This window comes from Passer montanus, unplaced genomic scaffold (assembly GCF_014805655.1).
Source record: "Passer montanus isolate IOZ18808 unplaced genomic scaffold, ASM1480565v1 scaffold10, whole genome shotgun sequence".
Taxonomy (NCBI): domain Eukaryota; kingdom Metazoa; phylum Chordata; class Aves; order Passeriformes; family Passeridae; genus Passer; species Passer montanus.
The window spans coordinates 1014240-1042081 of NW_024356505.1; the positions used below are offsets into that span (position 1 = coordinate 1014240).

At 38.0% G+C, this 27842-nt stretch overlaps 1 protein-coding gene across 1 annotated transcript; it reads left to right on the forward strand.

The window, feature by feature from the left end:
* The first annotated feature begins 1864 nt into the window (after positions 1–1864).
* On the forward strand, positions 1865–27805 carry NPHP3 (nephrocystin 3). Its single transcript, XM_039708180.1, has 27 exons — positions 1865–2594; positions 3141–3266; positions 4496–4646; positions 5410–5562; positions 6890–7023; positions 7275–7435; positions 8850–8997; positions 9530–9604; positions 10122–10301; positions 11676–11779; positions 12463–12577; positions 13863–14006; positions 14543–14640; positions 15121–15223; positions 15849–15931; positions 16964–17102; positions 17911–18075; positions 18544–18641; positions 19475–19597; positions 19927–20116; positions 20258–20499; positions 20889–20964; positions 22121–22248; positions 23860–24100; positions 25897–26022; positions 26337–26452; positions 26836–27805. Exons 1-27 carry the CDS (start codon positions 2247–2249, stop codon positions 27014–27016), a joined length of 3948 nt encoding a protein of 1315 aa, XP_039564114.1. The 5' UTR covers positions 1865–2246; the 3' UTR covers positions 27017–27805.
* The last annotated feature ends 37 nt before the right edge of the window (positions 27806–27842 follow it).

A 27842-nucleotide genomic window follows, 5' to 3' on the forward strand; every position in this document is an offset into this window, starting at 1 on the left:
CCAAATATCTACACTGACCAGTGAAGAACTTTATGACACAATAAAGATTCGGCTGGTCCAATTGACACTTTAAAAAGTAGCATAACATGAAGTGAAATTTTTTAAGAACTTGATAAGGTGTTTTCTCCAGCAAATGATTTTGTGGGGCAATTAATTTCTGAAAGCTAAGACAGCTCATCTTCAGACACTGTTTCCAACATTTGTGCAATGAATAGTTGGATTGCTTTCTGAATAGTCCTAATCAGTGATTTAAAACAAACTTTGTTAGTTTACAAATTAGATATTGAAGTAAGCTTTTCTAATCTCTAAACATTAGGAAAACCAATTCATGAAGCAATAGGGAAGCAGTGTAATTTTTCCATTTAGAAAGGGCTGTGTTAATATGATCTTTATTATCCATGAAAATTCCATAATGCACCCAGGGGCAGCATTAGAGAAACAGCATTTACAGTTATTCCAATCTATTTGTTAATGTCAAGTGGATTATTAGAAGGAATCCAAGAGCTCTTACAATACCACACTTTTTATTCTAGGCTTAAAGCTTGCAGATTTTGATATTCAAAACCCCAGAATATGAAAATAATTCAGCTCAAGCACCAGCATGAATGTATTTTCAATTGTTCCCAGAGCTCAGACAGCAGTGAAGTGGAGAAACTGCCGGATACCAACACACAAATGAAACCAAGAGCTTTGCTTTGTTACAGAACTGCAGACTTGCTGAATCACCTAATACTGTGCAAGCTATGTTACTGTCAATATTAGAGAAAACATAGCAGCACCCTTCCTCTTCCCTCAATTGTCACATATTTTGTATGTCTCTTTTAGTGAAGCAGGGTTTAAGTGAAATACGTCACCAATGTGACTGATCCTTAAATTATATTCAGACAATGAGGTCGTTTTTCCTCATGAAAACAATTAGGTACAATTAGGAGGGGGAAAATGCACATGTTCTCCAAACCCAAAGTTTTTACTCAGGGAAATAAAGCAACATCTTTTGTTCTATTTCTACTACTGTACACAAAAGTAACTTCCCCCTCCGGTAGATTTTGAAATCAGGATTGTCTCATTGGAAAGACATCTCTAAGATTATTTTTTTCGTAATTTTTAAGAAGAAATGGCTCCTTGGTCATGGCTAACAAACCTGTCACATACAGGAGGCAAAATCTGTTTTGAAGTAGTGACGTTTTTGTCATTTACGCCAAAGGTAGGGCAGGTTCTGAGATGTGGGAACAAATGGATGTTCTCCTCAGCTATGGGGATCTGTTACACTGAATTCCCTATGACAAGTGAAGGAACAAAACAGGGTTTTTTTGAGAGACAGAGAAGGAAATGTCATGAGGATAATTTACAGGGCCGATAATCCACGGTTTTCTTATTCTTGGCAGGGAAAATCTTCAAACGGAATTCCCAATTTCATATGAGGCGCACAAGGTGCAAGCACTGACCTCGGGCACGACATGGCACCGTTGCCCAGCGCTCATTTCTTGCTGGTGCCATCAGTGGCTCTTCTCAGTTTTTCCTGCAGAGTGCCAGCTGGTCTCAGAGGTCACAGCTGCTGACCAGTGAGGGGTAATTCCCCCAATTCCCCCTCCAAGGTCTCCTCAACACCAAAGCTGGTGGCACAACCTGCGTGCCCCTGTTTGGCCAAGGAGAACAGTGCGATATAATCGTGTAAACCAGCCAGCGATGCGGTGCAACCTGAGGGCTCCGGGGCAGGTGACAGAGAGAGTAGAAATGGACACTTGAGGAGAAATAGGCGCGGCGAAGAGAAAATGGGCACTTTTTTTTTCTTTTTGATAAAGCATCCCCGGTCAGGCTGAGATGGAGGAAGCGGGAATGGGAAAGTTTGCCATGACCTCACATCGGCTCCTTTTTAGCAGCAAAACCCTAAAACGCAGTCACTTTTAGCTGAGAGCGGCAGATTCTCGCCGCCAGCCCCCCGGCTCTCCCTCTGGGCTTTTCCCCAGCCTGCAGCGGCGGCTGGCACTCCCCCTCCCGAGCCGGGAGCCGCCGCGGGACGGGCCGGGACGGGGCGGGAGCGGCAGGGAGAGGGAGGGAGAGAGGCGGCCCGCGGGGCCGCTTCCTCCCGCTCTCCCTTCCTCGTCCGGCGGCCGCAAGGAGCGGACCATGGCCCGCAGCCGCCGCCGGGAAGGCTCCGCGCCGGGCACGGCCCCGCCGCCAGGTCCCCCCGGGGGCACCGGGCCCTGGGCTCGGCGTTAGAGCCTCGCCCGGGCGGGCGCGGGGCCATGGGCACGGCGTCGTCGCTGGTGAGCCCGGCGGGCGCGGTCGGGGAGGTGATCGAGGACACGTACGGCGGCGGCGAGGCCTGCGAGATCCCGGTGGAGGTGAAGCCCAAGGCGCGGCTGCTGCGCGGGTCCCTGCGGCGCGTCGGCGGCTCCCGGCCCGGCGGCCTCATCGGGGCCAGCTTCAAGTCGACGGCCTCGGTGCAGGAGCTGGAGTGCGTGGCCGAGTACGAGCGCCTGAGGAAGGAGTACGAGATCTTCCGCGTCAGCAAGAACAACGAGGTGGCCTCCATGGTGAAGAAGGAGGCCAAGCTGGACAGGGAGAACAAGCGGCTGCGCGCCGAGCTGCAGGTAGCGCCCGCGGGTGAGGGCACTGAGCTGGGGCTGCCAAGGACTCGTCCCGCTTCCTGGGGAAAGCTGTGGCAGGGAGGTGATGGGTGCGAGGGAAGGCAGGGTGCTGGGGAAGCGGTGCCCCGGTGCTCTCCTGCTGAGCCACCGGGATGCCCTCAAAGTGCGCGTCTGGGGATGGGGACCGCGCCCTGCGCGGCTGTGGCGACCTTAGGCAGGATATTAATAAAGGTTCCTCATTCAGAGGCTGTTGGGCACTGGAAAAGGCTCCTCAGGGAAGAGGTCACACCACAGGCCTGACAGAGTTCAAGAAGTGTTTGGACAGTGCTGTCGGGCACATGGTGTGATTGTTGGAGTGAGTGTCTGTGCAGGACCAGCATCTGGACTCGATGGTCCTTGTGGTTCCCCTGCAACTCAGGATATTCTCTGATTCTGGCTGCGCTACAGTAAGGAGAGATGTGGGGTGTTGAGATAATACTGTAGTCAGACCTGAAAAGTAATCTAAAACCTCTTATGGGCAATAAAATATGAAATACTAAATGTTTTCAGGCACTTCAGAAAACATACCAGAAAATACTTAGAGAGAAAGAAAGTGCATTAGAAGCTAAATACCAAGCCATGGAGAGAGCTGCTACTTTTGAACATGATCGAGACAAGGTCAAAAGGCAATTCAAGGTATGATTTGACTTTTCTATTCTTGGGAAGATGACCAGAAAAGATGGATGTCACTTGTTCACATTCCCCAAATTAACCCTTCTCCAATAGCTTGCATGCGAGCCTCTCCTTCTTAACCTTAGAGTGTCATAGCTGTAGCTGCCCATATCCATTAAAATAATCCTACAGAAACCTCTTTGTAAGACTAAGAGGAAAAAAATATGAAATAAATTTGTAATTATTAAAAGGAGAATATGAAGTGATACATCATAAACTAAATTCCTGCATTGAATTTGAACACAGGATATTGTGTTCATATTCAAATTAATATTTGAGAATGACAAGAAAACATGAGCTGTAAATTGACACATGCCTAATGAATGTATAAACACAGAGTTCCATTCTTTCTGAATAAATTTTATATCTTGTATTGTATGGTGTAACACCTCTACCTTACATTTTTTTTAAAACTGTGTGTTGGTGCATCTCTTTTGCTGCAAAAATATGGTAGTTGGAGACAGTTTGCAGGGATGACTTGAAAGGCTAGGCAGATGTTTCTGCTTTTCCTTTGCTGCAGATGATACTTTTGCCACCCAAAACAGGGCAGTAGGTCCTAGTTTTTCCCTATTTTCAAGATTCTTCATGTCCTTAGTTTTAGTTGTCTGTAGGTACATGTCGTTCATGTTTGTCAGATATATAAAAAGAGGATTGGTTCTGGCTTAATTAAGAAAATGAGACTTGAAGACTACTTCATTTATTTGAATTTAAAACTAGATTCATGTTTTCTTTCCCACATGACGGTAATGAGTTACAGACAGGACAGCTGGAGATGCTTGATCAATTTTTGTCATAGGAGATTTAAATTTCTGCAACAATAAAATGTAAATACAAGATCATGTATAATTATAAATAAATACATGGGAGAATAAAAAGGAACCTTTAAAAGAATTGTTACATGTAGCAATTTTAGAAGACAAAGTTAAAAATAAAAATAGTTGTTTTAATTTTTAATGAAAATGTTAATGCAGACATCTTTCAGAATGGTACGCTAAGGTTTATAATGGTAAAATTTTAAAACCAGATAATTTTAAACTCTGGTTTCCTGCTCATTTCTGACTCATGATGGCTTCAGATTCACATTTTCACGCCTTTGCCTGGTAAATGGATGTTAAAAACTTACTTTTCCTATTGAAAGTGGATAACATGATCTGAGGAAAAGATACTGATATTTTTTTCCTTCCTGCTGATAGATTTTTAGAGAAACTAAAGAAAATGAGATTCAGGACTTACTGAGGGCCAAACGAGAGCTGGAAGCAAAACTCCAGAGACTGCAGGCCCAGGGAATCCAAGTGTTTGATCCTGAAGAGTCTGATTCTGATGATAATTGTACAGATGTTACAGGTGAGAATTTAATTCCCAACACTTTGTGTTGGACCCTGACTGAAGTCTCCAAATAGTAAAGCAGAAGACAGATATTTATGTTGTTTTGAAAAAAAAGTTTTATTAATCCAGATGAGAAGCAACTTAAAGTAGTTTGAAGGGTAAAAGAAACAAATCTTCCAAACTTGGTTTAGATTGTGGGAACCTCACATTTCTGGTGTTACAAGTGAATGAATGAAGACAGAGTACTGTCTAGACACAGTTACTTGAACACTTTTTAAAAGTTGTTCCATTAGCTGTTCTGAGCTTTCTAGTCTTTTCTGTGTTCTCTTATTCTGTATCTGAGAGATGATGCTCCAGCATATCCAAAAATCACACCAGAAACTAGAGGGAGTCTTAGACACTTTGGATGATGGCATATGCCAGTGTCAGCTGCTGTGTGTTCCAGAACAGCAGAGTTAGATCTTTAACAAAGAAAATGTAGGTACAAAACCTTGTATATGCTATATGAGGAATTTACTAACATGGAAAGGGTTCTGATGGGTATGTGAGCAATCTATGTAATAGCAAATATTAGGAAATACCCTCAGCCTTTGGTGTCATGGATTCTCGTTAATTTTGGACAAGCAACCATTTAGAACTACAGCACACAAAGGCGTGAGGAAATCTGCTGAAGGAAAAAAAAAAATTATGGTCAGTGGCATGTGGCTAGAGTATTTAGGACTGACAATTTACCTTGTGTAGTGACAAAGAAGAGGGTTTTCTGTTGTTGTCCAATTCTTAGCTGCTGGGGCACAATCTGAATACTGGAACGGAGGAGTGTTGGGAAGTGAGCCATCCATGGGTAGTATGATGCAACTTCAGCAGTCTTTCAGAGGGCCTGAATTTGCACATAGCTCCATAGATGTTGAGGGACCATTTGCAAATATAAACAGAGGTAAGTAATGGTAATTAATTTGCTGGGATTGTAGGGGTCTATGGAACTTTTTCAGCTATGCTAAAGTAATTGTGTTCCTTCTTAGGTCCTTTTCTGTCCACTTTTGGGTAATTTGACTAAAGGAATATTTGGAATTCTTTGTAAAAATAGAAGGAAATGTAGCTAAGTTATGTTTAATATATGTGATGACTGTGGTATGTGCAGCAGTGATTTTACCAAACAGCAGTTACCAGTGCTTTGTTGTGAGTATGCTCCTTGTGTTGACAATGGAAGATAGTGGCTCCTTCTTTCAACATCTGCTGGTGTTCTTTTTTTCCATTTGTATTCAGATTCTCTACTTCCTGAGTATGAGCATCACATTTGTATTAGAATAAATTATACTGCTGTTTTGTTCATTGATTTTGCATGGATTTTGACTTTGCCTAGGAGAACACTTATGGAAATCTGATTGTAAGACCAGGATGCACAGTTGTTATGTAAATCAGTGCTTGATATTTTCTTGTCAATAGTTACTGCATTTGAACTTTGTTTCACAAGTGGCCTCTTGTAAATTGGCTTCTGATACTCTGGTTTCCTTCACTGTTGTCCTGGCTCTGGAACCTCTCCTGCATATAGTTGACTTTGCTGGCAGTTTCTCCCTTTTTAGTTCAATCCTTCAGGCTCTGTCTAAATCAGAAATCTGTGCCTGCAAAGTGGGGGGAGTGGACCTTCCCTGTGATGGCTCCAGCTTCATACACTAAGCTTTTCATCAACCTGTGTGGTCCTGAGAAGAGAACTTAATCCTGTCTTGGAAGAATGGCCAGCCACAAAATGAAGAATCAAAGTTTTAAAACTCATTGTTTCTGTAGGGAATAAACATGCAATGCTACAGAAAACAATAGATTTTTTTTTTCTCCAAAAGAGGAGGTTCCCACAGTGTTTTGCTGTCATTTATTCACATGGTCTAATTGAAATACCTGTTGATCTGAAGGGAAAAAAAAGTGTTTGGTTATGAGTGAATTTATTACTCCTGCATATTGGTGCTTATTTTACAACTATAAGCTTCATCTTGTGGAAACATTTCATCCATCCTCTTTAAAGGAGATGTCATTGTGATAATAATATATTTAACACTTTTATTGTGCCATATTATCAAATTGTGTGACATTATCAAATGGTATAAGTTCTCTAATTTTCTAAAATTTAAATAATTGAGTAAAAACACTGCTACTGTTCTAAATAAAATGTAGTATTCATGATGTTAAGAGGTGATGACTTAACTGTTATGCTGTGTGGTAACATGTGAAGATGTCTAAGACTTCATTTTGGGGTTTTTTTCCATTGGCAGATGATTGGGATGCTGCTGTTGCCAGTTTATTGCAGGTTACTCCTCTGTTTTCCCACTCTCTGTGGAGTAACACAGTAAGATGTTATATTATCAGTACTGATGAGACTCAGCCAGAAGTGACCATCTTCATTAGAGTGAGTACCCCCAAGCCTGTGCTCACTTATGTGCTGTCTTGTTTCCAATGTGAATCTGGTTCAGAAATTTGTCTAATGCTTCTTGAAAGCTTTAGTAGGAGTAGTCTGATTTCAGTGAAATCAGTGAAAGTATTGTCAATGGCTTCAGGGGAACAAAACTGCTTGGATAAGAGAAACTGAGATTTGTTTGGTAGATCCTTAGTGCTATGCATGGTTAGTAATAAAGCACTGTTGCTCACATTTGCTTTCAGAGCTACTCCCCAAAACTTCAGAGAGTCTGTGAAACAATGGGGTACTTCTTTCAAGTTGTTAATTTTTCAACAGAGAATGAAAGGCCTCTTCAGCATGTAAGAAAATGGGAAATTGAAAAAAGTTCATTAGTAATTTTGCTCCTGCATTTAACTTTGCCAAGGTGAGTATTTTCCAGGCTAGTGAAACAAATGGCAACTGGTAATTTATGCTGAGTGCATATCTTATTAAAATGTATGGGATGCTTTGCTCAGTATGTTTCCTAAGCTAGCAACTTCAAAGTGATACTCCTTCAAACTTTAGGTTTGCTAGTGCAGACACTTAAAAGAATATATCAGCTTTGTACCATTTTCTTTTTCTTGTAGCTACAAATTCTCTTAAAATACAGCTTGAACAATGCCTTAGTAACATACAGAAATGTTTTGCTTTCCAAGAGCAGCTCTCTGTTGTGCATGTGGCTATGTCTTTTAAGAATTAAAGATGGCTGATGTGAATGTCCTCAGTATTCTTCATTTGCTTATCTAGCCTTACACCTGTCCATAGTATTTGGGGTTTATTCTATCACATATAAGTTCCTGGTTTTGGCTGTCTTTCAGACTAATTTCATGGCTCTCCTGTGTGTTACTGTATGCTGTCTTTTGACAGCTTTGATTTAGTGAAGTCATGATGTTTCATGACAAATAGTGATGGAATGTGGTCTGTTTGTTCAGTGAGTAATTTCTTAACCTTCTAGAAGAAGAAGCATGATTCACTAAAGAAAATATACCAAAAGAGGGATACTTTTGAGTTGTGTTAGGAATGTTACTGTTATGCATTGTATGCTGTTGCCAAATAACCCAGTTTTATGTATGTGGAGCAAAAATGTGTAAGAACAAAATATTCAGGGGAAAAAAAACCCCAAAAGTATTAATTTAGAGAATTTGTCTTAGAAAAACTCTGATGAAAATAGTAGTTCTTGTGTAAGCATGGTAATGTTTGAGCAATCCTGTCAGCGTCCCCAAGCAGTATAGTTCCTTCTCTGGAACAGCAATAGATATCCATGGATATCATTCACATATATAAATGCAAAGTGCTTTTGAATTTCTAGGTGTCAAATTCTCCTTTTTAAACACTATAAATTGAAAGACTGTCACCCAAGACATCTGACAAATACTTAGGGATTCTTCCTAAAAAGATGAAAGATAGAACAGAGCCCTCAGATAACTGATAGCAAAGCATATATATGATGCTTATTAATCATATGTGAAACCATGTTCTTTCCATGCAAGGCAATTAGCTTTCACTCTGCATACTGCTATGACAGGAAAAACAGCTTTAAATTTACAAATCAATAATCATAAAAATTAATACATGGTTTTACTGGTTTTGGTACAAGTAGCATAAATCTCTCTCTTAGCATTTTCTTGCTTCAGAATTTTTCTCAAATTCTCTGTTGAAGTATTTGATTGCTTTTTGCTATAAATAGATATGACTTTTGAATTAGATTTTGCAGTGAAACCCATCTTCGGAGCTTGTGTTGATTGAACTGTTTACTACAGCAGTGTAATATAGCACAAGAATGCTGATTTCCAATCTAGTTGTTTGTTGGAGGACTGCAAAGAAGCCTTCTTGAGAAATCCAGAAGAAAAACCCCGGTTAATTTACCACAGAAGGGAGGACGGCAAAGTCAGTTCAGTCTCAGTGCAACAGTTAATTGAGCAAATTTCTTGCATGAACAAAGCAAAGGTATGGCATTTACAAATTGCTATAAACAACACTGCATGCTAATAGTCCCAGATTTTAGAAGAAATTGCATTGCACTCATTGCTCTGGCTGCTCATTCTGTGAGCACATTGATGAAGCTGAAATTTATGAATATTATGAAATTTTCATTAGCAGGGGAGAAAAAAAACCACCTTATTTTCACTAAAAAAAATGGCTATGCTGTAAGGTTAGAATTTCTTACCTGTATTTAGGCATTCAAATGGCAAAGTTGTTTGTCTGAGGTCCCTCTGAAGGGAGTGAAGTGTACCTCTAGAAAGATTCCTGCTGCCTAAAAATTGATCAGTTATGATGTATTTTCCTCTACAGAGACAATGGTTGAGAACAGCTGAAACTAGATGCCCAACTTTTAAAGTTCTTAGGCAAAGTGAATCTTACCTAAGGAAGGCAACAGAATGGAATTTAAATGTGTTCCAGAATGGTTTTGTTGGAAATCCTAAATATTGTTCTCAGTTGGATTCAGAGTTGTGTCCTGCTTTTCCATTTACTTTTTCAGATGATTGACCATGTTGGAGGTATGGAGGAAGGAGCATATGAAATCTATAACTGTGTGGAAAAAATAATTAAACAGGTAAATTACATCATGCATTTTAGATTTTTATTTACATGTTGATTTATGATCTTAAATGATGTCAGTGTGATTACTATGTGGTACGTAAGTGTGATTCAAAGTGTCTCTTTGTTTTATTGGTAGTATCTGGCAAACAAGGAATGTGCAGGTGGAAAATAAAACCCCAAACTGAGCAGTGCTTTTATGGACAGAAGCACTGGACCATGGGAAAGGGTTCTATTTATGGGCCAAAATTACCTTTTAATTTGTCTTTCTCCATATCATAGATATGTCCTCTTCTTGTTCTTGTGGTGAGTTGTTTCTACTGTGAGGTATTTAAAATCAGTGTCTTGAGACCTGTGCATTCAGAGTTAACTTAGTTTCATTTAATTGCTTATTTACTTATTGCTTAGATCTTTGCTACCCTGCAAGGAAATGAGCATATTGGTGTTAGTGGAGCCACACTCATGCTGAGACTAAGATCACATGTGCTTGCACTACAGTTGCAGTTTTCTCCATGTAATTTCTTTTTACTTAGGATATATTGGGATGTGAAATGACAGACCTAGAAGGCAAGGATTTGGGTAATAAGGAAGACTCCACTGCTCCTGAAGAAGAAGTTTTTGGTGATGTATTGTGGGATGCACATGATGAACAAGAACAGATGGAAGCTTTTCAGCAGGCCTCTAATTCAACATGTGAGCTGGGATTTGAGAAAGTGAGTACCTTATAAAAGTATATGGATCAAGTGAAAGTCATCACTTACTTTCATCCCTTGTTGGGCAAGATGCATTTCTACAGAAGAAGCTGTGTATGAGAGCATCCTTTAGGCTATCACTCCTTATGCTGGAAGAAGACATATGTCTGATATAGGTGGCATATTTATTTTCTGGGAGAGATGCCAGTTGATGTGTTGTTGAATGGCATTGATGAAGAAGTAGTTGTTTTGCCTGCACTGGAGAAAAGCAATATAACAGTGTGCCAGAAGCAGAGCGTCCTCTTAGACTTTGGTCATCAATAGAAAACACTCTGAGTATCTATTTTTTCTTCTACTATTTTTTAAATTTCTCTTTTATTTTTCCCTGGGGAAATCCAATCTCTTTCTTGACACCTGGAGTTAGGTCTTTAGGAGATGGTTAATGAAAAGATTTCATCTCATCATGCAGCTGTAAAGGAAGAACAAAGGAAACTTTATAGTGGAAAGCTGCTGAATACCTCAGTACTTACTCATTACTGGAAATAATTTTTTAAAACTCTTCAAGTTGTGAGTGTCAGGAATATGTTGGGAAAATACAATGAATGTAGGAAGATAAACATTAAAGTCATCACAGAATGTGGTGCAGTAGTTTATTTTGGCAATGTAACATAAGCATGCATTTTGTGTTACTGCATTTAAATTCTTAGTACCCCTATTTTAGTAGCACAATATATTCTTTTACTTCACCACTCCTATATTGGTAATGGTTTGGAGGGTTGTACCATCGTTACTACAATCTAGAGCAATAGAATAATAGAACATTAAAGAAAAAATACAAATGTATATCTAAAGGCACCTCTTACTTTGAAGATAAAATATTTCTCCCAAGAAGGTGAAGGGTGTGTTGCTTTGGTTTATTTTGTCATCTGCTGCAATAGTTTTGGACATTCATATGCTGTAAGAAAGCCTTCTTTAGTTTATTTTTGTATGCTCAAAATAGTCATTCATGACAGATGCCAACTTCTTCCTGGCAGCCATATCCAGTGCAGTGGAGTAGTTTGGGGAAAGGAAGGGCAAGGAAGCCTGAACAAAAACAGAACACTGTTGCTTTACTGTAATAACACTCATTCCATTTATTAGCACTGAAGATTCCATTTTAAATAGAATTTTGAAGAAAGTGTTAATTAATTTTACACTTTTTAAAAAAGAGATAATGAATTCTGTGGTTTAAGTGTTTCCTTGCGATCTATTTACACTTGTATTGTATTTCAGCAGTTTCTCCTTTACCTGAATAAATTGGTACTTGCATTTGGAATTGACATGGTTTACAATACCAGGCACTATATTTCTTCCTTAAACACTGGACTGTTTATAATGATTGCTTCTTTTTTATAGTATTTTGAACGTCTGAATGACCTAGTAGCAGCACCAGCACCAATTCCACCATTGCTTGTATCAGGAGGACCAGGCTCTGGGAAATCTCTTCTTCTATCTAAATGGTAGTTAAATTTTTATTTTTTTTTTAATGTTAATGAAATTTAAGAAAAAAGTGTCCATTTCAAACATTGTGTCAGTAATAAGAGATAAAATGGGGGCATTTACAAAGTGCTGGCGTTATTGAAGCATCCTGGAAAGATTTGTGATATTTGAGTAGCTAATTTCATCTGGACTGCCTTTGACAGCTCCCTGATGCCATTTGCAACACGTTATGATAAGGCATCATTTACATATCTGTCTTTGCACAGCATTAAGATGTGGTTTTGATAGGTCAATGGTGTTGCCCTTCTCTCATAGACAAGAAGGGTCTGAAATAAAGAAAGAATCCTCATCATTTATTATAAACTGTAGTATTTTATGATTTCTTGTATGCTATGACAAAATTTGCTGTCATAAAAATAAACTGATGGTGTCATTGCTTTTTGAAAGCTTAGTGGCACATGACTATTCAGTGCCAGGAAGGGCACTTGCTAATTGCTATCAATAATGGTGAGAGTAAAAATGGAATCTGACATTAGAAGTTCAATTGTAGCTCAGGAAATGTCTATCCTGTTTTGTAACATAAACATAGAACATGTGTAGCTAAGATACTCTATCTCCTTTGGCAAAACTGGTACTTTTTGTTCGAGATCTATTTGCAAAATTACAGTCTGTTGAGTCTTTTTTTCTTCTCTTCTTTCATTAGGATTCAATTACAGCAGAAGCATTCACCAAATACACTAATTCTTTACCACTTTGTTGGGAGACCCTTGTCTACTAGTTCAGAATCTGCCCTGATAATTAAGCGCCTTACTCTGAAGGTAATGCTGCATTACATGCGCTGCATTGCATTTTTCTGTGTGTGTGTGTGTGTGTGTGTGCATGCAAAGATAACATCTACAAAATTTTCAGCATCAGTGAAAGGTAATACAAATGTAGTAGAAAAATATTCAGGTTCAGATCAGTCAGGGCTCTGGGCAGCCTGGTCTGGTTGAAGATGCCCCTGCTCATTGCAGGAAGTTTGACTAGGTGGCCTTTTAAAGCTCCTTCCAATCCAAAGTCTTCTGTGAGTCTATGAAATGTAAGGCATTATAGGATGAGGGGAATCTGATCCTATGCACTTAATGTAGCTCAACTAAATAGCATCTCTGGGATAGTCATAATGGATCAGCATTAGCAGTTTGTTTCCAGTGACCTATATTGATGACTTGTAAAACCATATAAACTCCTTCCAAAATTCTCTGCCATCTGGCCAATGAGAGAGGCAGGTGGTACATCTTGTGTCCATGTGCTTAGAAACCCAAGGCTGTGTTGGCCACTTGGTACTTCTTGTTCCAGACTAGGCTCTCTCCTATATAAATTCATTTTTAATTGTGTGCTAAATACGTGGGGAATAAGAAGGCTCATTTTTGTGCTAGGGTCTGAACTTGATTTTTTGATCACAAGAGTGGCACTAAGGGCCTTGCAGTAGTAAAACCTATAGAAAAACTTATCCAGTTGTGCTATCCTTGCAATTTTCTCATCAATCTCAGATGTTTGCCTGTTTATTTTGTGCAACTTCAAGTCCTTTAAGTCTCCATATTTCTTGTCTGTTGTGTAAAGGTTATCTTTCTAGAATTTGCACACTGAGTTCAAGTAATATTCTTTGTTCTGCATATGCCAGCTTTCTGCATATACTAGAAGGAAAGAGTTCAAGAAATATTCTTTGCTCTGCATATGCCAGCTTCCTGCATATGCTATCAGCAAAGAATTCTGTGTGACTAGAAAAATTGCCCCCAAATCACATGGTTGTTTTTTTTTTTTGGGGGGGGGGGGGGGGGGGGTTGGGGGAACTGTTTTTTTTTCTTTTTTTTTTTTTTAGGTTTTCTTTACCCCTCAGAGCCATGCAAACAGTGGTATTAGTTTCATAACCAATTAAAGATGATATGACTCTTGCATTTAAGGCTTAGAAAAATTGCCCCCAAATCTCTTGTTTTTTTTGGGGGGGGGGGAGAGTGAGGTTGGGAGAACTGCTTTTTTTTTCCCTTTTGTGTCTATAGGACTTCTTTCAACTATCCTAGCTGATTTTTAAGGTAGAATTTCTTGTACGTGTTTATAATTCTGCAGCTTATGCAACACTCTTGGTTAGTATCACCTCTGACTTTCGATCCAGCTAAACTTCTGGAAGAGTTTCCCCGTTGGCTGGAAAAGCTTTCTGCACGCCATCAAGGCAGCATTATTATAATTATTGACTCTATTGACCAAATACAGGTATGTTTTCAAAATCTTTGCCATTTGTCAGTCTAACAGGAATCTTGACTATTGTAATAGGTTCAGCCATAGTTGTGTAACAAAAATATTAGTGTTTGCTTTGCTCTGAAGAAAACATATAGAAAATAGTTTTGTAAAAAGTGCAGTTGAGTTATTTTTCTAGATTTTTTTAGGGTTTTTTTGGTATTTTTCTTCTAAATTTTATCTTTATACCTTAATTTTTAAGCAGTCTGGTTACATTACTTATCCAAAGATTCAAGGCTGTGAGCTGACTTATTGGGCATGTAAATAGCCAGGTTTTTATGAGGTGAACATTTCAACAATAGTATTCTATCTTCTTTATTTAGTGCAGAGTTGTGCTAATTCATGTAAGTGAGTCATTTAGTACTGTCTAGAGGACCAGATCATGAAAGATTTTAAAGGACACTGGAGAAGTTAAGACTCCTTTCATTGGGTTGAGCAGTTAATAAAACATAGCAGCTTCTGGTATTGTTTTGAACAACCTCTCTGTTAAGAAATGAATATTTGTTTTTAAGCAAGCTGAGAAGCATATGAAGTGGTTGATAGATCCACTGCCAGTGAACATGAGAGTGATTGTATCAGTGAATGTAGAAACGTGTCCGCAGGCATGGAGGTATGTTCTGTTTCTGTGATGTGTCAAAGTATCCTGGCTTAGAATTATTATTTTAAATTGCAGTTACTCATTGAAGAGCAGACAGATTTGTCAAGATGTGGAGATTTAATAAGATAAGATTTTGCAACCTATGAGGAAAATGAAAGCTTCTCTATTTTAGCTGCAATGACAGATTTTAGCTGTTGGAAAACCAGATTTTTGTTTTACTGTGATGGATCTATCCACATGACTGTATGAAAGATGATATTAAATGCAGTCAGAGGCACATCAAGAACTGCAGTACCATGATGTAGATTCAGGATAAGGCTAAAAGTTGAAATTCTACTTCAGATGACTAGAATTTCATAGTAGCAGGGAACAGCTTCAATTACTGCTTTGATATAAATCTTTAAAAAGCCCTGGAACTTTGATGTTTTTTTTCTAAACTTTTTTGTGGTATTTAATAAGGCTCAAATATGACTTTGTTCTCTCTTACCAAAGGTTATGGCCTACTCTTCATCTTGATCCCCTCAATTCCAAAGATGTTAAATCTCTCATTAGTGCAGAATGTAACTCTGCAAATGTTAAATTGACTAAAGAGCAGGTATGTCTGTTGCAGTTTTTCTAGAATACCTTACTCTAATATAACTTTTAATGAAAGCATGGAAAGATTAAATAAGCCCAGCTGCCAGAGTAAAGAATTATATTTAGCTAACTAAATATGATTGCTCAAGATAGCATGAAGTTTGAGTATTTTTATCCCATGGCTCATAGCCATGATACACAGATGGAACAACATAAATTTTTAACAGAAAAACTGTGCAGTAGTTGCACATACTGCTGTAAATGTGATATTTTATTTTAGAATACCAGAAGGTTTAATTAATTTTTTTTGCATAATACTGCAACAATCATTGACAGATTAGGAAAAACAGTATTTTACCTTTGCCCTTGAGACTGATTCTGTAAGGTAACCTTCATGTTGAGATGTTAGACCCTAATTCTTCCTCTTAAATTCAAATGGAATTTAATTCATGGAACTTTTCACTCATATGCTCCTGTAGCTGGAAATATGTGCAGTATTTTGTGTACTACTTACCATGTTACAGTCTTCAGATGTTGCACCTAAAATAATATCTAGAACTTCTGTTTTCTTATCAAACAGTGAACATTTTATTTGTATGGTTAGTTTCATCTCAGTTCACAGATGATTATTTAAAATGTTGTAGGAGAAGAAGCTTGAGAGACATTGTCGTTCCGCCACAACTTGCAATGCCTTGTATGTCACTCTCTTGGGCAAAACCATTGCTTGGTAAGTTGAGGTGTTTTGGAAATTACTATGGTCATCACTAGATTAGAAGACTTCAAGTAGGTTAGCCTTTTGAAATACTGTAATGTAACACAGAAGGAGTCTTGTTAGGAAAAAACAGTAGAGAAGTTTTGCCCTCCACTGACTCTGAATGCAACAGGAACAGAAATCAGAGAGTGTACAGTCACCAGTTTGATACTAAGTGGATCCAAGTAGTTATATCTATTTGTTTTCAGCTCTTCTGTTTCTATTTTATTTTCATTTGTCATTCTTTATGGGTGTATCAGTTGCTTCAGTGGTTTTTAATGGTATTTGGAGAATGTTGGTATGGTGTTTTTAAACAGTTAAATTCAGGTGTGTTGTATTTACTGATGTACCAGAGAGTTTGCCCCATAGATTTTTTAAGGCAACAAGGAAGTTCAACACCTGTTTAGTTTAACTTCCTGCATATGGTCCTTAGCCTTGTAATTCCTGCTGTGCAGAAAATTAATATTCCCTGTTGTGCAAGAGAATACCTAATAAGTGCATTGGCTTCTTATTAACCTAGACTTCATCTTGTTGAGAAAGATGCATTTTTAGTTAAGGGACTCCCAGAAGATGAGATACTAATTGGTAATTTACTCCAGGTGACTGATTTCATTATTTTTGTTCACGTTTTATGTTCTAGAAGACTTAATTGCTCCTGAAAACATGCTTTGTAAAGGCATTAAATGAAATAGCAGCATGTGGGTTTATGTTTATCCATCCTGATGTTCTTACTTGTACTCCTGGTGGAGAAAAGAACACTGCAGCATAGGTTTTTTTAATAAAACTGTTGCAGCTATTTAGAAAAATCAGACAATGTGACAGAAATCAGAAATTGGCTTGGAAGAACTCACCTCTTTGTTTAAATCTTAGCCACCAGATGCTTTGCACCTTTTGAACCCAGTAGGAATCCAGAGAATATTTGAGATAGAACTCTTCCGTTGTTTCGAATCAATCTTACTCAGTCAAATTTAATATGCTAAACCTTACCCTTTTTGTCCTTCTGCTCAGTGTTGGAAAAACAGGAAATATTGATGAGATTCTTCAGCAATGTTGCCAGTGTCAAGACACAGTGTCACTGTACAGGCTTGTTCTGAGATCAATTCAGGAATCATTGCAGAGTGATAAAGAGAAAGATCTTTTGAGAGAGGTAAGCAGAGAATGCATCTCTGTTTCTACAGGTAATGAATATTCTTCACTGTAAAGACTTTTTCTTAACTTAAAAGTAAATACAAATTTCTATTCGTTAATATGTATGATTCAGAGATTATTGTGTATTATAAGTATAGAAGGGACAATTTAATTAATGTAATTACATCTGTTGTGTAACTATAGAATGTATGACTGCTTTGTGTTAAATATCAACTGAGCTGTTGTCTCACAGAATGAAGCAGGGATTTTTCACTATGATGTGATACAGAATTAGCACTTCCTTGCTGATCACTACCATGATCTAGGGATTAATTACGCAGAGCATAGTAAGTGCAATCAAAACATGGTGTCTTGGGAATATAGGCATTGCTTATTACATTTCTGACTCCTCTTCCTACCTTTGCAGAATTTCCCTCTTGTGCAAAACATTTTTTTAATTAGGACACAATACTCCTACTTGCTACTTCTTTGGTTCTGGCTGCATGAAGACCTTCAGCATATTTTACTTAGATGAAAGTTCCTCATGATAATGGAGTTACTCTCTTCCAGTGTTTTAGAGGAAAGTCTGAGGAGCCATTTGTTTGTCCCAGAGTGTCCCATTTGGTGCTTTATATATCAGAATATTAAACCATTAACATTGAGGTCTCTTCCTTGAGAAGATGGAAAAGGCTTGTAGAGGCAGAGTTTTTCCTTTGGCTATAAAGTTATCACAATGATATACAATATTTTTCTTGAGATTTCAGTGTAACTAAGCTCTCCAGGGAATATTGCTAACTATGTGAAATCGTGCTTTCTGCTTCATGCAGATACTGTGTGTCATTGGTGTCAGCCACAATGGGGTGAGTGAGTCAGAGCTGATGGAGCTTTATCCTGAGCTGACTTCTGCAGTGCTGGCCTCACTCCTTCACAGCCTGCACAAAATGTGTCTGCTGACATATGGCTGTGGTTTGCTGAAGTTCCAACACCTCCAGGTAAAGTTTGTAGTTCTAAACATGTGCAAGTGAAGCTCCAACCCCTGACCCCAACCCCTGTTTTTCTAGATAAGTTCTGTTGTTACCTACCTAGGCCTTGAAATGTATGTTTGCTCATCCATTCTCCTTAGATTTAAAAACACCTTGAAAACTACCAGAACTGTGAGAAACCAGTATTGCTGAAAATCTGGCCTTTCAAACCTTCATAAATTTCAAATCTATTAATTGTTAACTCCATGTATCCTAGAAAACATTGACTTCCCAAAAAAAAAAAAAGAATTGAAAGAGAAAGGAGTATTGCTTGAATAACCAGAGCTGTGGTCTAATGTAAGACAATTTGTTTGTAGTGCCCTTGTCATTGGAAGATTTTCAGTTCTACAACATGAGATGTGTTTCATCACCCTGTGTATCATCAGCACTTAAACAAATTAAATGCATTCTCTTTCTTTTAATTATACTCTCTTTCAGGCTTGGGAGATGGTAAAACTAGAGTATATGGAAGCAGGTGAAAATGTTATTTCTGCCTATAGACAAAAACTAGTGGAATATTTCACCATGCAGTTAAGGTAGGTCAGAATTCTTCAAGAAGTGCTAAATGGTGGATTTCATGCCTCACAGATATTTTGGTTTATTCATATACTTTCTTTGAGTTGAGTAAATTATTATGGCAAAATAACTATGCAGAATTGTCAGCTTAAAAGTTTACTTGTTGATATGTTGCTTTTTGGTCTTGGAAAAGAATGAGGTCTGTGAAGAGGAATGGGCATATGATAAAGTCATTGTGGGGAAATGTAGGGCATTAATTTATACCATTTCAGTTATTTTGTGGTCTTCAACTCCCCATGGATTTTTAACTCCCAGTAAATGCTAGGAAATTTGAGTTTGCTTAGGACTTGAAGCAGAAAACCACTTTTGTTCAGCAAGCAATTAGCACATAGATAAGAGGAGATCTGGTAGGACAGCTGAACATCTACAAGTTCATATCCAGCTTGAAAACTATTTGCATTTACATCCTGAGTTAGTGTCCCAGCTGTGGGCTGCTGTTTATTGCTCCTCCAGGCATCTACTGTTGGGTAGGAGGAAGCCAAGAGGGCCACAGTGTGCCAGACAAAGGAGGCACAAAGGGACAATGGGCTGCTGCAGGGCTGCAGTCCTGCTGGCAGGCATAGATTAGCCCATATGTGATGGAGAAGCAGCTTCCTGTAGGGTGCCTGGGGGTTCCAGTACCTTCTGAGGTGAAATTAAAATGAACATATAAGAAAATGGAGCACATAGGTCTTACAGTAATCTGTTCAGACATTCAGGTGTGGAAATTGTATGCTTACCTGGTTTTCACAGCAAATTGACAAGATGCTAGGCCTGTCGAGATTTTAATTTCCATTTGTTTTTCTTTTAATAGTCAAGACCGAGTGACTTGGAGAAGTGCAGATGAACTGCCCTGGCTCTTCCAACAGCAGGGAGATAAGCAAAAGCTGCACAAGTGTCTTTTGAATCTCTTTGTGTCCCAAAACCTTTACAAAAGGTACAAAGGTAGAAACTGCTTTGGCCATTATAAACATTTCATATTTATTTTTTTCAATATAAATCAGAAAGCGACAGATTCAAATACTTGAACAGTAGAGACTGAAGTGCTAAATGCTGTTTCCATATAAATAATGTATTTTTTCTATTCTGTTGCACCCTGGGGGGTGGTAAAGGAATAAATATTGTTGTTGAATAGTGTTAGTCTCCATGGATTGTCTGTGTTGATGTATAACAACAACATTTGTGCATGTAGGCCTTTTTTCCTAAGCTAGCATAGGTCTGAATAGAGGGGTATCAGAGATAAGATTCTTTTCCTTGTTAAAACAGGGGACATTTTGCAGAACTGCTGAGTTACTGGCAGCTGGTTGGGAAAGATAAGAGCTCTATGGCAGCTGAGTATTTTGACTCTCTGAAAGAATATGAAAAAAGCAGTGAGGGAGAGGAAAGCATGATCTGCCTGGCTGATCTGTATGAGACCCTAGGACGGTTTCTTAAGGACCTAGGTCTTCTCAGTCAGGTAAGTACATTTAGAGATTGTTGTAACAGCAAAAAGGCAAATGAAGCAAGCTCAGTGTGTCCTTTGTGTGGCCATAGATAAGTTATTGCAGCATAGAGGATGCTGCCTGCTGCACTCACTGCCTGGACTTGGCTTTTGCAGGCTGTAGCTCCTCTGCAGCGCTCTCTGGAGATTCGAGAGACCGCGCTGGATCCAGACCACCCCAGGGTGGCACAGTCACTCCACCAGCTGGCAGGAGTGTATGTTCAGTGGAAGAAGTTTGGAAATGCTGAACAGCTGTATAAGCAGGCATTGGAAATCTCTGAAAATGCCTATGGAGCTGAACATCCTCGGGTGGCCCGTGAACTTGATGCACTTGCAACCTTGTACCAAAAGCAGAACAAGTAAGCTTAATTACACTGCTGGTTTTGTTTTATGTGGAGGTAGTACAAAAAAAAAAGTAACAGCACAATGTTTGTCCTGAAGCCAGAATTTTTCTTCTTTTTTTTTTTTCGAGTTTCATATGCAACCATGAACATCCCCTCTATTCTTGTAGAAGGTCACATAGGAGGGGCCAACTTTTGTGCTTAGTTTAACAAAAAACTTGCAGAGATAAAGGAGAAATACTGTCTGTCCCTAATAATTTTGTAAATTTTATATTTGAAAAAAAGTGTGATAATTCTCAAGAATCTTAAATTTTCAACTCTGTACCCTTAAGTAACTTAGAATCTTTCCAGGATGCTTATTGATACCACATTTGACATCCTTCTCACACTCCAAATAACTGTTTCAGATATGAACAAGCTGAGCAACTGAGGAAAAAGTCCTTCAAAATACGCCAAAAAGCAGCAAGGCAGAAAGGCAGTCTGGTAAGGCAGTGCTTTATATTTAAGAAGAGGTACAGAGCATATTGCAGCTGTGATAAACAGATGATAATTGTGTCTGCAGAGCTGATAATGCTCCAGGGCTTTTGATAATTGTGGGCATAGGTAGTGAAGTACCTTAGCAGCAGTTTTGGTAACTGTCCTTTCAATTCTGCTGGAAGTGGAGATGTATCAGTACAACTGGAATGGAGTTGAAAGTGCAGAAGAAAGAAGTGGATATATACATTTCAGAGGTGCAGAATTACAGCCAATACGATTGTGTGTCAAAGTCACAATGGAAAATTATCTCCAGAATAGTTGAGGCATTTATCCTACTAGTGAATGCAGTGCTTACTGCAATGGAAAATCCCAGTAAAAGTATTAGGTGACATCCAGAGTTTTTTCCCTGTTTTCTTCTCCTGTGTTGTTTTTCAGCTACAGGGTTTCTCTTGTCATTTTTGAGCTAAGAGTTTATCATGTAATGCCTGTACTGTAAGAGTCCAGCTAATAACTCCAGAGCTCAAGCTGTAGCTCTAATGAAAGCAGGAAAAACCCATAAACATGTTGCTATTTCCACAGTGATTAAATAAGAATGGATTTGGTTCATGAAGATTTGATCTATTTCTGTAATGAGTTCTGTAAAAATATTTTTATCAAGACTGCAAAGATCAAAAATAAGCAGAGTGTGTAAAAATGGCTGCACTTTTTACTTTGATTTATTTTGTTTGTAAGCTTTAACTTGTTTGTCTATTTTTAACAGATTTATGTGAAGCCTTGAGTAATATTTTATATGCATTTCTACGTGGTGTTCAGGATTGGAGGTTAAATTGATTTTAAGTTTTGAGGTTCTAAACCTAAGAATTTGATCTGAACTGGTTATTTGAACTGGGGAGTTTAAGCAAATTACCATGTCTGATACAGGGAGAGAGGTGTGACCACACAGTAACTTGTATTGCCTGGAAATGTTCACCAAAATTTCACATTTTTTGGTTCATTTTGCTGATAGATTGTAAGCGTGTGTTTGCCATGTAGCTCAAAAGTAGAACTTAAGGAGGACTATTGTGCTACTTTGGCACCAAAGTAAGTCTTCTGGTTTTCTGTCTTTAGTGTTAAACTTTAAAAGTACTGGTGACTGGCTTACATTTCCTTCTTTTTGCTGTAGTGTGGCTTTGCTCTCCTGCGTCAAAGAGCCCTGCAACTGGAAGAGCTCACGTTAGGCAAGGATACAGCAGATAATGCTCGAACCCTAAATGAGCTTGGAGTCCTCTACTACCTGCAGAATAATCTTGAGTGAGTTGTATTGATTGTGACACATCCACGAGTGTTCTCAGATGTCTGAATGGAGGCAGAGCAGGGAGATCCAGCACTAAATGCATACACATAATCAAATACTTGTCCCTTATTCATTCTGCTGGTTTTTGTTCACTGTGAAATTCACTCCTATTTTCTATTTGGTGCTGTTGGCATGTGGGTATTTTACAAGTCAGTGCACTTCCTGCATTCAGAATTGATGTTCCACAGTTAATTAGCCTTTGTTGCAAATTCCAATTCTGTCTCAAACTTCTGCCTTCTCTGCTCAGCTTCACTATGTTGTGACTCCCCTTTGCAGTGTTCATCTTTGAACAGCAGCATTGTTGTTTTTCTATGACAGTATTACAAGAAGTCATGACCTAAATATTGTAATCCTTCAGCTTTTACCCTGATGTCCTGCTAAAGGGCCAGACCAGCACAAAGGTGTTCTAAAAGCAGACAGAGATAAACAGGGGTGTTGAAGAAGGAGAATAAAAGGTGCAAGATAGTTCTGATTGTATGTTTAACCACTCTTCACATCAACTTCTTTAGCTGACAGAGGAATTTAAGCTATGTGTTATGAGGGAATTGTAAAGTCACCTAAATTCCACTCAACTGAGCCTTTTCAGGGAACAAAAGTGCCCAGCCAAAAAGCACAGAGTGAGTTCTGGAAGCATTTTTACTTCCAGTTCTTCCTGTACCTGATGTTTAAAGCACCTGTAGCTTTTGGATAATTACAGAAGTACATAATTATTTAGGATCTGCATACAGAATCATGATGTCTACAGTGAAGGAATTGATTTTTAACAGTTGTTGGACATGTGAGGTTTTCATCACTTTACCCTCATGAAATGACTGATTATAGAAGAGCAATATATTATGTAATCTCATACAAAATTGGTTAATATTCCATGTTATTCATATGTAGTTCCTGTTAAATGCCACCTACTTCAAGAGTAGCTGTATCTGTGCTATTTCATAGGTGAGAAAAGGTATAAACTTTGTTCTAGTGGAAGCTTAAGGAACTTTTTAAAATGGATATCCCTGCTCTGAACCAGCAAGTCCAAGACTTCATGTAGTTAAAATGAAATCACTGGCAGAAGGGTATGCACTTAATGAATAATTATTTGTCACACATGATCCTCCAGCCCTTGCATAGACTGAACACCTTTTGACACTTCTCTAAGAACTCCAGAATTGAACCTACAGTTCTGTGTATAAATGGTCTTTTTTTTTCTCTAACATGAAATAGATTTTTCTGATTTACTTAGCTGACCTCTTGAGAATAGCATGACAGGGTTTGTGTGGATGTCATGATGAGGAGCTGCCTAGTAATAATGGATGCTATCAGTCTTATGGCGGGATCATCTCCAGTTTTGATAGAGGAGCTGCTGTAAAGCTGAAATGAAATAGTAGCACCCTACTGTCGTGAGAAAAAATGTACTCTTTGCTTCAGTGGTCTCATTACAGAGTGTTTTAGAAAATACTTTGTCAGTTCCGAACAGATTCTACTATAAGTTTCCAAGGTTGAGTTTGTTGTTTCAAACAGGCATTTCAGCCTGTACAGATGTTACCAGCTTTAAAATATTGATGAGCAAATATGTTGTGTAGGACAGCAGAGCTTTTCCTGAAGCGCTCCTTGGAAATGCGGGAGCGAGTCCTGGGATCTGACCACCCAGACTGCGCACAGTCTCTGAACAACCTGGCAGCCCTGTACAATGAGAAGAAGCACTATGACAAGGCTGAGGAGCTCTATGAGAAAGCTTTGGACATCAGGAGGAGAGCCTTAGCTCCAGATCATCCCTCCTTGGCTTACACTGTGAAACACCTGGCAGTGCTGTACAAAAAGATGGTGAGCACACATCTGTTATCTCTTCTGATCATCTGAATTAACTGTTGTGGTAGTTTCTGGGGTCTCTGTCAAAGGAAGGAAATGTGACTCTCTGTTCTTAGAAGGCTAATTTATTGTGATGTGATGTGATATGATATTACATTATATGATACATTATTATATTAATTACATTATATGGTCTGATATGGTATGATTTATCTTATATGATATATGATATCATATAATATGATATCAAATATTATATTATGTTATGTTATATTATATTATATTATGTTATATTATGTTATATTATAATTATAATTATATTATAATTAAACTATACTAAACTTTACTAAAGAATAGAGAAAGGATACTGTCAGAAGGCTAAAGATAATAATGAAAAACTCTTGACTCTCTTCTCAGAGTCCAACACAGCTGACCCATAATTGGCTAATAAGTAAAAACAATTCACATGTAACCAATGAAACAATCACCTGTTGGATAAACAATCTCTAAACTACATTCCAAAGGAGCAAAACACAGAAGAAGCAAATGAGATAATATTGTTTTCCTTTTTCTCTGAAGCTTCTCAGCTTCCCAGGAGAGAAATCCTGGTGAAGGAATTTTTCTAGAAAATATAACACTAACAAACTGCAATGTCTTTGTCTTAATGGAAAAAAAATCATGTTTTAGTGGGTAGAAATAGTTCTTCTTACACAATGACCTTGAACTTTAAAGTCAGTTTAAGGGCAACTTTTAGAATTATGAGGGAGATAGCAGTTCACAAATGAAATCCTGGCAAATTTTTTTCTGGATTTTTCTAGAAAATATTACAGTAACAAACTGTAATGTCTATGTCTTAATGGAAAAAAATCATGTTTTATTGGGTAGAAATAGTTCCTCTTACACAATGACCTTGAACTTCATAGTCAGTTTAAGGGCAACTTTTAGAATTATGAGGGAGATAGCAGTTCACAAATAATCTGTCTGGCTGAGGCACCTTCAGCTTCTGTTGACTCAGTGAAAGATGAGCATTACTCCTGTGAAAAAAGCACTCTGTAGAGTAAAATTAACAGGAGTATAAACTTCTGCATTTCCTAATTTCAAAATGTCTTATGAATATTTGTGTTTGTGTATGGTTGTTGTAACCATTAGGTATTATTAGTTTAATAGAGATATATTGTTTCCAACAGTTGAACCAAGATCAAATTCTGTGGGTTAAAAGAATTTTATTTATTTTATATTTTCTTATTTTACTGTTCTTCAAAGAGAAAAAAAACCTTGATAATCTCTTAAACAAATTTGCTCATGTTTTTGCTAAATAATTCTTACCTGCTATTGTCTGCTTTAAATGGTTTTGGGTCACATTATTTTCTGCTCACTTCAGCTTCTAATTTTCATGCTGCTGGAAGCTGCAAAACCACTCAATATTTGCATCAAAAACCTCTTTGCTAGTATGAAGGAGCACAAATTAAAAGTCAGTGGAGACAATTATTTTGATAAAAGTACAGCTGTAAAAAGATTTTTCAGCCTTCTGAATGATACACTTGCAGGCAAAAACAAATTAAGAAAGGAAGAAATAGACCTAGCTGAGAAACAGTAACTGGGAGTTGAATATGCCCAGTATTTTGGAAAATTAGGTTCTAATAAAAGTACTCATGATAAATAATCTATGCAGAATATACATATCATTTAGCAAAGTTATCCCCTTATTCTAGAAACAATTAGGTCTTCCCAAGGCTCTTGTTTAAAATAGGTTTTGCTGTTACTATCTTGATACCAGAGAAATGAATCATTTTTTTCCATGTTATTTCTAGGGAAAGCTTGACAAGGCTGTTCCTCTGTATGAGCTAGCAGTTGAAATTCGACAGAAGTCATTTGGCCCAAAACACCCAAGTGTAGCAACTGCTCTGGTAAACCTGGCAGTCCTTTACTGTCAGATGGTGAGTTTTTCATGCCTAACTTATTTTTCCTGTCTTAGGCTTTTTTATGACTTGTACCTAAATTAAACAAAATAAACTTAATTGTATTGAAAAGGGAAATTCCTTATAGTATTGGCAAATTCTTGGGCATTTTAAACACTGAAAGCATATTTGGTGAGAAAAATGCATGCAGGGAAAAGATAATTGTGAATGGTAGGCATGATACTGCATGCAGGATGCACTGATACTTATGTTGGCAAGAAAAAGCCTATGTATTACACAGCTGTATCAAAGAAATACAAATCTGTAACAAAGAAACTTTCTGCTACCCAAAGAAAAAACAGATTGAAGCTTTGCCTCTCTATGAACGCGCACTAAAGATTTATGAAGACAGCTTTGGCCAAATGCATCCTCGTGTGGGGGAAACACTGAAAAACTTGGCTGTGCTAAGGTAAGATTATATGCTTCAACCCTATAAACGCTAACTACTGCATGAAAAAAAAACCAACATCTGGGCTTGTGTACTGTCCAGTAAAGTAGAGTTTAAAGTACATTATGTTGATAATATGGTGTATATTTCTATTTAAATTAATTGAGAGACTTGTTTTATTTGCTTGTTTCAAGTTTGTTTTGCTCTTTCCCAAAGCTCTATATGCTTCAACCCTATAAATGCTAACTACTGCATGAAAAAAAAAACATCTGGGCTTGTGTACTGTCCAGTAAAGTAGAGTTTAAAGTACATTATGTTGATAATATGGTGTATATTTCTATTTAAATTAATTGAGAGACTTGTTTTATTTGCTTGTTTCAAGTTTGTTTTGCTCTTTCCCAAAGCTATGAAAGGGGAGACTTTGAGAAGGCAGCTGAACTTTACAAGAGAGCTATGGAAATAAAAGAAGCAGAGACTTTGTTGATAGGTGGAAAAGCAACTTCTCGACACTCGTCAAGTGGAGACACATTCAGCTTAAAAAGTGCATTATCACCAAATGCTTTGCTGGAACATGGACAAAGGTGATACAAACCTGCTCCAAGAAAAGGCAGTCTCTATTGATATTTTCAAGTAGACAGAAAATTACTAAGACAAATCCATTTTTCCAAGGATTATGTACTGCTTTGGGAATGACACCTGTCTTCATAAATTCTGCCTTAACTTTGCAGACTGTATGGTACAAAGTGAGCTTCTTTCATTGTTCATAGGTACACACATTAGTTACTAGCTCAAGTTGTAGCTAATACCAAAACCATGGACTTGATGCCTCCTAGCCTAAGTGCCAGGACTATAACAAATTAAGCTGAACCACTTGTATAAACTCTAAGAGGCATTTCTTACCTCTGTGTTGTAACAGCATGGCTTAGAGAATTTGTGTATTTTTGTATCATCAATCCTTCCTGCCTTTTTACAAGCCTTTAAAGTTGTTTCTGAATAAATAGTAATTTTGAAAAAACTTTGAAAATACTGTTTAACCTCAAGTTTTACCTGCAATGTTATTTCAGCTTAAGCAAACTTTCATTCAAGGGAGTTGTGCAAAATTAAGTGGTTTCTTTGGGAAACTAGGGTATCTAAATATCTCATGGTCATCTACAATTAAAGCTGCTGAAGGATTCCGCTCTGTTCAATAAAAATACTTCCAGTGAGGAATCAAAATGAAGATGATTATGGCCAGATTTCCTGTTCTTAAACCTTTAGCAACACACCCACTGTTTAGTCTTACTGAATCCCTTAAAATACAAGAATGTTTGTATTAGCTGGGAAAACCTAGTGATGCAAAGTAGACTGCCATCAGATAAAGAAATATTAATCAAATCTACCTGCCTGTTGTACTTAATACCTGCATCACTGG